Below are 14277 nucleotides of genomic sequence, written 5' to 3' on the forward strand. Positions count from 1 at the left end.
TCCAGCTGAGAAAACATGGCTTCGTGCTTCTGAGTAGGCTTCCTTTGCTGCTGCTTTATGTGAGGTGTGATGGACACTGAGGCTGGCTCACACCTTGTCCCATATTTTGCTGGTTCTTTCTTATGTTTCTGCATTTACGTGGGCCAGTTGATACCTTCAGTTGCTACTTACTCATAAACTTTAATGTGCTTGATATATGAATTATGAGGAAGCTCTATAAGCAATTGATAATCAGTAAACAAGTCCATTAATAGAATATGCAGAAGTAAACAAATTCATTGTGATGAGAAACTTCATGTTGGTAATCAGACGTGATAGGGTACATGCTGCTACTTTTACCAGTCAATGAAAAGGCAGGCTCAGTTGATTGTTGCTCTTCCCCTGTTGGCAAGAGGATGTTTGTCCCCCAAGGAAAAAGGCATTCTGGAATGGAATTGTGTGCTCTAGCTGCAGACTTTACTGTTTGGGTATTGTTTAAAGCATGTACATTGCTAAGTCTTGCCCATGCTTCTGATAAAATAATGTATTTTAAAAGGCTGCATGTTTTTGTGTACAAAAATTCAAAGGTACTTTCCATCACTTGGAAGTGATGGAAAAGTGTAGTCCCTGTGAAATCCTAATTTGTCCCTTTTTGCCTGGAGCCTTTAATACTCATTGTCTGTTTCTCGCAAAAGGCTCCTGAATTCAGTTTTGGTTTCAGGGAAAGATTAAGCCCAGATGATTCATCCTGGGCTGTCCTCACAGTGAGCAAACTGCTGAAGAGCTTTTTTCATCCCATGGGAGAGCCAGGTGGACACGTGGTAGCCACCCTGTGTGGTCCTGCCACTGCTGCTCTGCCATTGCACTTCCGTGTGCTGTAGGAGCACCTCCTTTGGTGCTCTGTCCTTAGCTAAGCCTTTCTCCTCTCCTTGAGGACTAGTTAGCAGCAGTAAGGTCTGATGTGTGCCCAAAAATGTGAGTCACTTTTACTTGACCACCAGAGAACCCTGCCATCCCTGGATAGGAGAGTTGTCCCCTGTCTTTGAGCTTAAGGACTACGGCAGCCTACAGACCGAGTAGCATAGCAGCATGGTCCCAGGTTAGGAATGGGTGTCCCTGGGAATGTTGGGAGATCCCTTCTTCCTGAGCACACTGGCCACGTTGTAGGGCAGGTGCAGAGCAGAAGACTTACAAACTCAAGAGCACCTTTCATGTTCTAGCACTCACTCGTGCTGCTTGATGTGGGGCAGGAAAACTTCACAGCACAAAGGTGGAGTGGGGGCAGTCATAGGGCCAGAGCTGTGTCTAATCCTGCGATGAAGACTAACGAGAAAGCATTTTCCTCTCTATTGTTAAAGCTCAGCGTCACCAGGGAATGCTGCTTGTACAGAAAGAAAGGGAAAAGTGATTTCCCCATCTGTCCCAAAAGATACAAGATGATGGCTAAGTCTGCTAGGGCTCCACAGCCCTGGAATTTTTGGAAGCATCTCCCATTGTACCTTTTGAAAATCCTAAAGGAAAGGTGGGGGCCAGGCCCATTTCCTATCCCTGCGAGAGGACTGCACTCAGATCTAACAGGTGTTGCTAGCAGATGCAGGTCTGCTGCAGTTGCATCTCCCACACCTGTGGACTGAAAGCCAGTTGTCTTTGCTGCCAGTGTTGCATCTTTCCTATAGGCAAGCTGCATTGGTTCTGGGATCCAGTCCTTCAGAGCACCCAAGTGACTGGGAGGTGTCTTGGTATTCCTCATTCAATGGCTTTGAATAGGGGCTTCCTACCAAGTGGTGCTCAGTGTTTGAAGGCCGGTGTGTATGCTACCCCAAAAGCAGTGTGTGGACACCAAATTCAGTACCTTACCTCCTTGTGGCATCCTCGCCCTTGTGCTAGTGGTGGAGTGATGCTGAGGCAGGAACATTTGAAAAGTCAGTGTGCTTCTGGGAATTCGCTGCAGGACATGACCTAGTTGTCCTGGGCGTTGGTTGCAGGTGGCAGTTCTCGCATCATCTGCAGCCATGACATAAAGCTGTTTAACTTCAGTCTTGTTTTCTGCCCTGACAAGCATCTTTTTTTCCCCTCCCTCCTCATGGATGCATCTTTCCAGAGAAATTTTCATCATCTCAGGGGATAGTCAAAGGAGATGGGTGGGGCCTTAAAGGTGGGAAAAGCTAATATATGCAATCATTACCTCTTTTACTTGCTCAGGCTCTTTATTACTCTGTTTTTCAGAGAGTACTGATGCCCTACAGTATGCCTCTGAGGGGACAAAATACCTGGAAGGTGAGGGGGGTTCTCGGTTTTAAGGCTGCGTTTCATCATGGGTACAAGGCAGCCCAAGTGTGGGTTGCTGCCAAAGGCAGATTTGTTTCCAGGCAGTTGTCTGTCTCTCTTGCTGCAGGACTGCCTTGATTATTGCTGCTTAAGCTGATTGTGAAACTGCAGCCTAAGAGTCTAGTTGTCTTAGAAGCCTAAGATATCTCTGGATAAAGACTAAATGTTAAGAAGAGTCTTAACATTTCTGGACAGTTTTTGATGGGACTCTGTAGGGCCGCTGTGGTTAAGATTTCCTCAGCAAGATGCTCAATGGTCATTTTCTGTCATCTCTAGCAAAACCAGCTTTCCTAAGATGTTTTACTACAATAAACCTTACAAAGCATGTTTCCTGGTGTTTTTGAGAGAAGCACAGAATTACCTGTGTCTTTTTCTCGATAGAGGAGGACTTTGTTCTGTTTTGCTGCTTTGAGTTGGTAGGTGATTGCTTGTTCATCTGTTTGCTTTATCCTCTCGAGATGTGGTTCTGGCAGTACCTAGAGGCTGAAATCACGATTAAGGACCCACTTTGCTGTGGTTCCACAAACTGATGTTTAAAATATAGCTAAAATAGAGCAGTGCTCAGAAGGCTATGAGAACCCACATGATGTTTGGATGAGACCTGCTTCCAGGCAGGCTGGCTGTGGCATGGCCCCAGATTCAATGGTGCCAAGCGATCCTTGTGCTATCATATATGAAGGTGTGAGGTGGTTTACGTAGCCATCCTGCTGATACCTGAAGCAAACTGTCTTCCTTCTCCTCTTCCTCCCTTGAAGGGCTCTGCTGCTTCTATCATTCTCACTCAGGCAAATCTCAGCCATTCCTGCTTTGACCCAACAAGTGCTGAGGTTCTGGTCTAGTGCTGGGAGGCAGCTTGAAGGGCCATGGAGAGAGGAGGGGAAGATTAGGGTTTTTCTTAATGATTTTTTTATGTCTGTGAGCTGTTTAATCAGAGGAGTCTTGAAATTAATGGCAGGCGTGTTTTCCAAAGCTCTGCTACATATGTGTTTCGGTAAAATAAACAGTGCTAAATAAGCTATGCTACCACTCTGGGCACTAATAAGCCTCCTGACTGACACCAGAAGAATACAAATAAATAGCGCCTTTGGCTGTTTCATTGATAGACTGCTGGGCCTTTGACCGAGCAATTACATCTCAAAATGCACTTTTCTGGGCGCTAAAACATGAAGTGATGTTATTTAAAAAACCAAAACAACACAAAAACAACCCACCCCAACAAAAACAACCTGTAGGGTGTCCCAGAGGCTGATGATTGACTTCAGCTTTTATTAATTCATCTGCAGTGCATTTGCTAGAGCTTTTAGGGTTTAATTGAGGTTAAGAGGTTGGAATCTGTGGTAAACAAAAGAATGGCATATGGGCAGTCTGAAATAGTGTATCTTTAAGTAAGAGCATTCCTTCTGGCCACTTGTTTTCATTGGGCAGTTATTCTTGGCTCACAACTTTTTTTTTTTAAAAGGTGTAAACATGCAGTACTAGCAAGTTAATGATTAATGTTTTATCACATCCCAACATACCTCTAAAGAAGAGAAGGCTGAGCTGGGCTCGTGTTTAACCTCCCCCTTCAGATTAAGGATATGGCTTCTTTAACCTCTTACCTGCTGTGGCAGGGTCCACAACCTCGTTTGTTTTAAAACATAAGAAGAAAAACACTTTCTCCCCCCTCCTTTCTCACTTCCTGGCTCCCAGGGTCCACAGTTGTTCTCTTAAAAATTCAAATGGACAAAGCAGGTGTGAGACCAGAGGAAAAGCTTTCCAGAAGCTGTGTTTTATAGAGACTATGGAGAAGTGGGATTCAGTTTCTTCAGTTAAACACATGCACGCAATATTCTATAGATTTCATGGTCGCTTCTTTGTCCTATTGTCAGTTCTGTTACGAGCCACATGAACGTCTTTGGACGTGATCTCCCCTCGGAGTGGGAATGTGTACCGGCCAGTGCAGTGGTTTGACAATTAAGACAAACCTCCTTATGTTGGAAAGCTTGAGCTCATGCTCTGAGGTCTTTATGCTGTTGATAAAGTTTATGGTGCATATGACATCAGCTGGCAATAACAGTGGTGACCCGTTGCCCTCAAGTCATTCTGTAGACATCTGTAATTTATATACAGCTGTTAGTAGTGTGTAGCCTGGAGCCTAAGAGAGCTCATCAGTATAATTATGTTGATAAGACAGGATAAATCAGAGTTTTTATCTTAATATTTCATTTAATAGAAGCTTTCACCTGTTCCAAGAAATCAAATATGCTTTTCCTGCTTGCTTGTAATTTAGAGCAATCTCCTTTTTAAAAATCCTAGTTCTTGTTTAATTAAATTCTGATTTTGAAAAAAAAGTACTAAAGCCCTCTTTTCATTAATACAACAAATGCAATTTTTGCGTACTTCTGTCTCATAACTTGTATCAAAAAATGCTTTATTAGGAAGCATTGTATATGCCTGCTCAGGGAAGGAGGTGCATGGAACCGCTTTTGTACTTGTAGATCATGTTTGTACTTGATTTTTTAAAAAAAATGATGTTTGAGCATGGAATTGAAGGGAGAGGGGTAAATCCAAGTTCTTTTTTTCTGTAGTGTAGTTTGTTTTATCCGTGACGGTTTGCTTTTCCCATCTCCCACGCATGAGTGTGATTCCGACATATTTTTCCCCTGAAACAGGACAAACATGATTTTAAATACCAAATGCTTTTAAAACTTATATGTAATGCACACATGGATGTGTACATACATACGTGTGTATGTCATGTGTTAGCATAGCATGACGTGCTTCCTTGCTGCTTATGATCCCTTGTCATTGAATCCATTTTGGAGGGTGAAGGATGAGCCCACACATCCCTTCACAGCCTGTCCCCTGAAGGTGGGTGGTGCTGTGGGTGGTGGGAGAGCGTAGCACTGCCAGAGCCCCTGTGTTTGGCTGCCCTTGCTGGGGGTTATGCCCGTCCCTGGGGCCTGGGGCGCTTTGCGGGCAGACGTCAGCCAGCAGCACCTCTGTTGCTGCATTGGTGATGAGTGTTCGGGTGTTGCTGGTGGAGACGAGTCACGCCAGGGGGGACTTTGTTTGGGAAAGCCAGGGTTTGACTTGCATCATCTTGTACGGGGATGGAGCAGTTGGTATCTTGCTGGTTCAGGTCTCTGCCGGTGTTTATCCCTAACTCACCCTCAAGGAGCCTCTCCCCTTCTTGCTGGATTCGTCAGGTGCCACAGAACGCATCCTTGCCCTGGAGAGCATTGGAGATGGAGAGGGCAGTAAATAAAATGTCACAAGTTGCTGAGGAAACTGTATCTAACCTAGCTATAATGTGAAGATGATGTTGGCTACTGTGCTTTTGAGTGTGAACTGAATTTCTGTCTCTTATTTCTGTTGTTACCGTAACTTCAGCTCCAAGATGCTCATGCAGCTTGGGCTCAACCCTTGGGTGGAGACTGGCAGTGCTTGTCTCACAAGAAGTATGAGACAGTGGCTCAGCCTTGTGAGTTTATGTGTTTCCACCTCTTCCTTTGAGCTGAGGTATACAGCATTTGGGGCAGCGGTGGGGTGAGGGGGAAGACAGCTCAGATGAAGTCCTCTGCACTGACACACACCTGCTGATGGCTCACTGAAATCTCCACTTTTGGGCCAGAGCGAGGTACCTGGTTGAAGGACGGGGTGCTCCCCTCTCTCTCATGGGCATTTTTTGGAAGCAGTCCATGGTGTCACCTGCCTTACCACTTACGTCCAACTCAAAACCTTGAGTCTGGTTTGTTATTCTAGGGAGACCTGATTGTTTTATGGTGCTCTCCTGGGACTCACAAGCTATTTAAAGGTCGACTCTGCCCAGTTTGTGCTGTGATGCTGGTGGAAATGTTGACCGTGGTGCTGCAAAATGATGAATGTGGTTCTTTTTTTTTAAACGTGTGCTGTGGGCTGCTCCCAGCACCGGCAGGAGCATGGCACTGATGCTGTCACCTTCTCAACAGGTGCATGGGATGAAGGGAGCCTGACGCCCACCCGGAGAAAAGACCCCAGTCCCACAGAGCTGCCCACCATGAGCAGGGCGCTGCTGGTGGGCAGGATGCAGCCGGAGAGCCGGAGCGTCTGCGTCTTCCTGCCCACGCGGGAGCAGCTCAGCCTGGTCGTTGGGGTGAGTGGCTGGGAGGGAGGCTGGGAGGTCGATGCATCACGGCTGCAATTCTATTTTGTTAGCTCGCATTGTTCTCCGAAAAGCCTGGTGCTGGTCTGCTGACCGAAAGGCTATTAGCCAGCTTAGGGTAATTGGTGCTTCATTTACTAATTGGGCAGCTTCAACTCATTTGCAGAGTTCCTTAAAAGTACCGGTTGTGTTTTTGGACAGGGGGATCCCCTCTGCTCTTTTTCTGTTGTTTTTTCTTTTTTATTCTCAGAGTATTTTTGCCACTGATAATCCAGCAGTTTTTACAAAACTGAACCTGAAATGCCTTGATGACTTAGCAAGTGTGCCTAACACATGACCATTTGCTCTGGGGTTTTATCTATTTCTGGTTTTGATAGTCTGCAGATCCCTTCAAAGACTCTAAGGCAGAATAAACAGCCATTGAGGGTGGGGGGTTTTTCCCTCCTTTGAGCACTTGTACACACAAAAACTAGAGGTAAGTCACTTAAGTTCTTTGATCACCGCTTCAAATGCCCAAGTGTGTGTGTGCAAGTGATGGCAGAGCCAGGTCAGCTGGCAGCCCAGCGTGGCACGGTATCCACCATGGTGCAGTGCCTCTTTGTGCAACACCGGCTGCTCCTTGAACTTCTGAGAAACTGAGCCGACAGAGGCACTTCACGTTCAGACAACAAGCTAGCCTCAAAGATAAGTGCTCTCTTGTGAGCGTGTGTGTGCACTCGTGTGGGCTGGGGAGGTTTTGCTTTGGTTTGGTTTTTTTTTTTTTACCCCTCTGGGATGGGGAGGGGGAGAAGACAGTTGAGGTGAACTGTTATTTTAAGCACTTGATTGAAACGGTGGTTTTTGAAACTATGCATGCTAATCTTCAAAATCCATGTAGGAATTTTCCTACCTGCTGTGCTTAAGTGTGGCATCCTTAAATGAAACAGCCACAAAGGCTGGATGGAACAAGGCTTTAACACCAAAATCTGGGGTGCTCTGCTTGTAGGTTACCCTCAGTAAGTTTGCAGATGACACCAAGTTGGATGGGAGTGTTGATCTGCTCGAGGGTAGGGAGGCTCTGCAGAGAGACCTGGACAGGCTGGAGCGATGGGCTAAGGCCAACTGTAGGAGTTTCAATAAGTCCAAATGCCGGGTGCTGCACTTGGGCCACAACAACCCCCAGCAGTGCTACAGGCTTGGGGAGGAGTGGCTGGAGAGCTGCCAGTCAGAGAGGGACCTGGGGGTGTTGATTGACAGCCGGCTGAACATGAGCCAGCAGTGTGCCCAGGTGGCCAAGAAGGCCAATGGTATCCTGGCTTGTATCAGCAATAGCGTGGCCAGCAGGGACAGGGAAGTGATCTTACCCCTGTACTCGGCACTGGTGAGGCCACACCTCGATTACTGTGTTCAGTTTTGGGCCCCTCACTACAAAAAGGACATTGAATTACTCGAGTGTGTCCAAAGAAGGGCAACGAAGCTGGTGAAGGGTCTGGAGCACATGTCGTACGAGGAGCGGCTGAGGGAACTGGGGTTGTTTAGTCTGGAGAAGAGGAGGCCTCTACAGCTACCTGGAAGGAGGTTGCAGAGAGCTGGGGATGAGTCTCTTTAACCAAGTAACAAGCGATAGGACAAGAGGGAATGGCCTCAAGTTGCACCAGGGAAGGTTTAGACTGGATATTAGGAAGCATTTCTTTACAGAACGGGTTGTTGGGCGTTGGAATGGGCTGCCCAGGGAGGTGGTGGAGTCCCCATCCCTGGAGGTGTTTAAGAGTCGCGTTGACATAGCGCTGAGGGATGTGGTGTAGTTGGGAACTGTCAATGTTAGGTTAATGGTTGGACTGGGTGATCTTCAAGGTCTTTTCCAACCTAGACAATTCTGTGATTCTGTGGTTCAAACCCAGCCCATCTACCAACCCAGAAGGCTTTTGCAGTCTGCTGGCTTTTGTGCAAACCACAAAATGATGATTTAGTTGAGTTCTTGGTGGCAGGTGAGCGGGCCTGGGTAATGGTCTGTTGTGGCTGACCCTACATCTCACCTTCTTATAGCTTTTATCAGGGAGGCTAAAGGTCCAAGATAGCAGAGCCCGCCTTGCCATGGGGAAGGTGCAGACTGGTGTGCAGGAGGGCAGCATGCTGGCAGGGCTCATGCCATCACCGCTCCTTGCTGTGCGGATCCCTGAGCTGGACACATGGCTGTTCCTCCACCACTGGGTCATGTTCCACAGTATTAAGTTTAGGCAGTTCTTAGACCATATGGTAAATCCTGGATACCTGCAGTTTATCATAAAAGCATTTAGGTTGGAAAAGGCCCTTAAGATCATTGAGTCCAACCATAAACCTAACACTGCCAAGTCCACCACTAAACCATGTCCCTAAGTGCCACATCTATGTGACTTTTAAATACCTCCGAGGTATTTAATAATCATAAGAAATGGTCTTTTGCATTGGTCACTGACAGGGATGGAGGGAAGGTGCCGTGTCCTCCCCGTTCCCGCCTGCTGCCCCTTCAAAGTGTCAGGGCACCTTGAGCATCGCTGCCTTGTCCTGTGGAGGGGTCCCTGACACAGTACCCCTCAGTAGCCCTTTTAAAGATGTTTTCCTTCCTCATTTCTGCTGCCGCTTGCTTTGGTGGCTGGGAAGCTGGGAAAATAAGTATGTGGAGATGCCTGCGTGTGAAAGGGAATAGCTGCCTAGGCAAAACATGAAACCTCAACACACAGTTGTGTCCTAATTGCATAGAGAGTGAAACATGACCTGTTACAGCTGGGCAAGTCACCAAAACCAGCTTTTCATTTGGCTTCTGTCTTTACCACAACACCCCTTCAAAACAACAAAAATTAAGATTTTGCAGCTGCAGAGATTTTTTTTTTTAAAGTAACATCAAGGCAATTTTCTAGTGATGTTGGTAGAACCCAAATTTAATTAGCACAACCACAGGTGATACTTTGTGTATTTATTAGAATAATAATGCCACTACTTAAGATTTCCAAAGCCTTTTAACCTCTTCAGTGTGGAATGCAAATACTAAACAAGCTTGTAGCTCAGTGAGGTAGGTAGGAATGGTTATCCTTCCAGCAGAATAAATTATAGATCCTTCCCGTGATAAGCACAGTGTTTATGCAGGTAATTCCTTTCTCCCCCCCTCCCATATAAATTCCACCCTTCCAGATAAGAGTTTACCTATATGTGTTTTATGTGGTCACATGTAGATTGAAGCCTGCTCTTTAAAATGGATTTGTCTTATGCCCTTCACAGATAGTGCTGTTGAAGAGAAGAGCAGGAGCCATTTTAAAGTCTGTTCCCCCATAACTGGGTATCTTTTAACTAACTTCGGTGTCCATCTTTCTGGATGTATAGATGAATTTGAGGGGATGGCAATGAGGAAAACTTGTCTTCCCAGGACCAACTGTGAACGTGAGGAGCTCACCAGCCACCTGGAGGACAATGAGGCGAAGTGGGAGGTTTCTTCTGGGGAGAAGGGACATCAGAGCACAGAGCAAAGCAATCTGCCTTGCTGCAGGCAGCCCCAGTGGGGAGATGGGGTATGAGCGCCAGGGAGCTTAAGCAGGCTGTGAGTGAGAATGATGCAACTAAAAATTGCATCAGTTGCACCAAAGATCTTGGAATTGTATCCAGTTTGTTCAGTTTTGTTTATCTGCCAGCATTGTGTCTTATCTCCCTCATAGTTTTGAACCTGTTGATCAATATCAACTAGTTTTTATGACTTGGTTTCTGAAAATTTTCTGGAGTGGTAGCAGCTGAATAAAGGAGAGACCTATGGTAGTGAAGGTCTGGCTGCCAACAAGGGGAGCAGGGCAGCAGCCACCCTACCTGTGTTTGGTAGTTCAGAAGCAGCCACAGCAGATGTTGCTTCTTGCCTAGCTGCTGGAGAAAGGGTGGGAGTGTGAGCAGAAATTTTTGGAGGGGAGGAAGTCTGGTGAGGTCCTGTGTGTTGGTGAATGGCAGGCAGAGGTCTGAAGTCTTGCAGTTGTTCTGTGAGCAGGAGAGCTGATGTTTTAAAGCATATGGACCAAGAAGGATAGAGACAACCAATACGTGTGAATATTTTGCACACAGAATGACCCTGGAGTAGCAGTTACCTTTTATAAACTTGCACTCAGCTTCACTTTGGACAAAATTTCACGTGTAAAGAAGCCCTGAGTCTGACATGGGACAAAGCTGAGTATCAGGGGAGGGAATGATTCATGGCGTGTCTGGGATAGAGCTTGGCACAGGAACCATATGCAAAGGGAGGAAAGGCCAAAGAGAAGTGCACAGATTAAAAATGCAAAGGAAAATGTTGGTTGCTTTGAGCAGAGTGGAAGGCAGGAGGAGGGAACAGCAGTTTCAAGTGTAATCAGTATTGCATAGCCTTGAAGGCTGGGAGTAAAACTTGATACAGAAAGGAAGTGCCAAAAGGAGAATGGAGAAGGTGGTAGCTCACATACTTTCTGTGCAAGAAATCTGATTAAATTGCTGATTTATAGCTGAGTGTCACAAAACACTGAAGTGCTCAGTTCCCTAGAACTAAGCATCTTAAAGCAGGTTTTTCTTCCCTTAGGTGTGAAAGCATGCCACTTACAAAATTAATCTAATCATATAGCTTTTACATGTGTAAAAGTCCTGTGTTGCCAGAGACTCTTGTATGCATATAACCATTCTGGCTGGAGTAAGTCACTTCTTCCTTAGCGAGTACTTCCCAAGTAGGAGAACATACTCAGAGCTTGCATCCTTGAGAAGGGAGACAGATCCATGCTCAACTTTCCCTTCCAACTGCATGTTCTTGGAAGCTGAGCAAATACTGTATTTAGGTGTGAGACTGTAAGGGTGCAGTCTCACATGGAGGCCTCCCTGGAAGTGTTCAGGCCAGGCTGGATGAGGCTTTGAGCAACCTGATCTAGTGGAAGGTGTCCCTGCCCATGGCAGGGGGCTTGGAACTAGACGATTTTTAAGATCCCTTCTCAACCCAAACCATTCTGTGATAATAAGACCCAGGTGTGGTTTTGGGTCTTACCAGAACTGTGCACTACCTTCTCCCCTCCCAAAGCACATACATGCACATGCATGTGTGTATTGGTGTAGCGCAGGCTTCAAAGCTCCTGATAAAGCAGTAGTGAGTGGCTGACTAGTGATGCCTTGTCAAGTAGAAGAAAATGAGTACTTAAATGACCTCCAGTTTCCCATTGTCCATGTCTAGTGACATGGTACGTCCTGGGGCAGGGAGGGGAGTGCAGCTGGTTTCTGTAGGATGCCTGTACGAAAAGGATTTGAAGAAAGAATGGTGGCGATGAGTTTGATGGCAGTGATTAGTTTGTCGGAGAGTTTAGTAGTCGACTTCTGCCCCATCATCTTTGCTGCTGTGAAGGTAGCACTGCACTGTCACCCCTCGGGAAGGCTGTTGGTGCTAATTGGCATGGTCCAGCAGCAGCAGCATAACCAAACTCAGAGGTTCTGGACTATTTTGCAGCTGGTAGCACTGAGGGCTGAGCTGAGCTTGTCCTGTGCTGTGCTTGCAAATACTACCCAGCTTCTGTTCCCTGCAGGAGCATATGCTGGCAGTCCTACTTTCCCAGTGCTTCCTCAGTGCATGCACAGCATTATGGGGGGCAAGGGTCTCAGTGTGGCATGGAAATGGGCAGGAGCTTATAGGCCATTGGTGACAGCTTCGGAAGATGAAGATGTTAATTGCTGTGTGACCAGAAGTCAGCAGGGGACAGAAAAAGCTCTTCTGTGTGGGGTACTGAGCAACCTTATCTTTAACCCACAAGCTATTTCTACTCAAACCATGCAGTCTTGGGTTTGTTTCTATACTTTTGTTTCTAGTTCTCCTGAATGAAAGTTTTTGGTTTTGTTATTTCTCTTAACCTCTCAAAAAAGAAAAATAATCTGCAAGAGAGTAGTATTTTCATTTCTGTAATTACAAACGCACTTTTTGTAAGAGCACCTATAAATAGCCAGGTCAGTACTGCACAAAACTAGGACTCCAGCAGCGCTCCAGTCTTGTACAAAGATGCCAATAGATAGAAAACTTTAAATTCATGTCTTACTGAGCTGAGCTACTTTGCACTGTGAAGAAAGGAGAATGATACGTTGATTATTAATCTGTGATAATAGCAGTAATACTGAAAACAAAGCTTTTTCTGTGGGGGTGGTGGTTGTTGGTTTTTTTTTTTTTTGCTATGGTACCCAAAAATGTTTTGGCCAATGTAAAGAAGGAGAATGGCTCCATCCAGGTGTGTGAGCCATCTGTAATGTTGGATTGATTGTTTCTTTCAGGTCAAAGCCACTGGACAGGAGCTCTTTCAGCAAGTTTGTGATTTAGTGAAGATTAAAGAGCCTCACTTCTTTGGCCTCAGCATTGTTAAAAGTAAGCAAACTCAATGCATGGAGCAAATGACTTGGCAAACGTCCACAGACCCGCTTGTGTATTTACAGTGTGCGCATATATACACAGCGGCCGTGCCTGCGGGGAATTTGATTGTAATAAGGTCACAAAGTATGTAGATTATGCACAGGCTTCTCGGAGCTCTTTTGATCTTTGGTATGTGGGCAGACAAATTGGGAGAAGGGGGGGCTTTTGTTCTGCTCCTTTGTTCTTATGTGCCACCTCTTTGTGGGGTTTTCTTTCTCTCCTGTAGCTGAGTTGCTAGCCAACATATTTGTCACTGAATTCAAAACTGTCAGTAGTTGAACAGGAGGTGAATTTTAAAAGGACTTTGGGGCTGAAAGTGTTACTTATCTTCTGAAGTCACACGAAAAGAATGTGGCACCAGGGGGAGGAAACTCAAATGGTTTGAGGGGACTGAATGCATGGAGGGGGGACACTGGGTTTTGAAATACGACATGGGAAATACAAAATTTCTTAGTCTGTGGGTTGAAGTCCAGACTGCTTGGTCCTATGGCTTAGTAATGACCAGGGAGCAGTGTAAGATGATGCCTTAACAGAGCAAACTGATATGAGATATTCAATTTCTGGGATGGTGTGTGCATTGGCACACCCCACCCCACCTCAACTCTTGGTAATTAGAAATGGATCTGTTGTCCTCCTTATCCTGCCTCCCCACATGTCCAAAAGTGTGGAAAGGACTTTTCTTCCCTCCAAAATTTTTCTCAGGTGTATTGATATTTACTACTGCAAGTCTAGATATTGTTTCACTGAAATGGGAATAGTCTTTTATGAGTCCTTTAAATAAAGTTTCTTTTGCCTCCTTGTGAGTATGTGGGATAAAATAGTTTCTTTTAAGATTGCTCATCTCATTTCCTTTCTGCTTTCATTGTCTATGAACTGCTTTTTTTGAGCGCAGCACTCAAACTAAGACCAGTGTAAGCTGTTTATCTCCATAAGGTTTGTAGAGTCTCTAAGAGATTCCATCAATGTAACTAAACCAGTAGCTAACAAAAATATCTGTGCATTTAAGTCAGTGCAGGGTTTTTTTTAATGTGAGGAAGACCTGAATGTTTTTAACTTTTTTCACAAATCGACTGTGTTTCTGTGAGTCCCCACCTCCACCGCCTTTTTATAACACCAGTTTTTGCCTATTCCACTTGCAGGATGTCTTGGGTGAAATTGGAGCTCCGTCCTCCCCTGCAAGACAGGACAATTTCATTCCTGTTTTCTTTGAATTAGGTGCTCTTCTCCTGTTCTCTTGTGTTTATTTCACTTTCTTTTTTCCCCTTCATATCTCTCTTGTTTAATATTTTCTGTTCCCCACCCTGCTTTTTTCTTCCCTCCCACCTTTTGTGTGGAGCAGTTTCCTTCCCCCTGTCAAGCACAGGGGCTCTGGCCCCAAAATACCCTATTGTGGTAGATGCCTTTCAGCCTGTTGGAAATGCAGTGTAACTACCCGAACCCAAAGAGCGTAATAAAG

At 45.6% G+C, this 14277-nt stretch overlaps 1 protein-coding gene across 2 annotated transcripts in view; it reads left to right on the forward strand.

Moving 5' to 3' along the window:
* The window catches only part of FRMD1 (FERM domain containing 1), a 43728-nt gene that overhangs the window by 4119 nt on the left and 25332 nt on the right, over positions 1 to 14277 (forward strand). For both annotated transcript variants that reach the window (XM_074818565.1, XM_074818566.1), the window contains exons 2-3: positions 6258 to 6421; positions 12686 to 12776. In XM_074818565.1, the coding sequence (XP_074674666.1) occupies positions 6326 to 6421; positions 12686 to 12776 (187 nt within the window). In that variant the 5' untranslated portion in view covers positions 6258 to 6325. The remainder of the gene's footprint in view (positions 1 to 6257; positions 6422 to 12685; positions 12777 to 14277) is intronic.

The sequence above is a fragment of the Strix aluco genome, chromosome 3 (assembly GCF_031877795.1).
Source record: "Strix aluco isolate bStrAlu1 chromosome 3, bStrAlu1.hap1, whole genome shotgun sequence".
In the NCBI taxonomy this organism is placed as follows: Eukaryota; Metazoa; Chordata; class Aves; order Strigiformes; family Strigidae; genus Strix; species Strix aluco.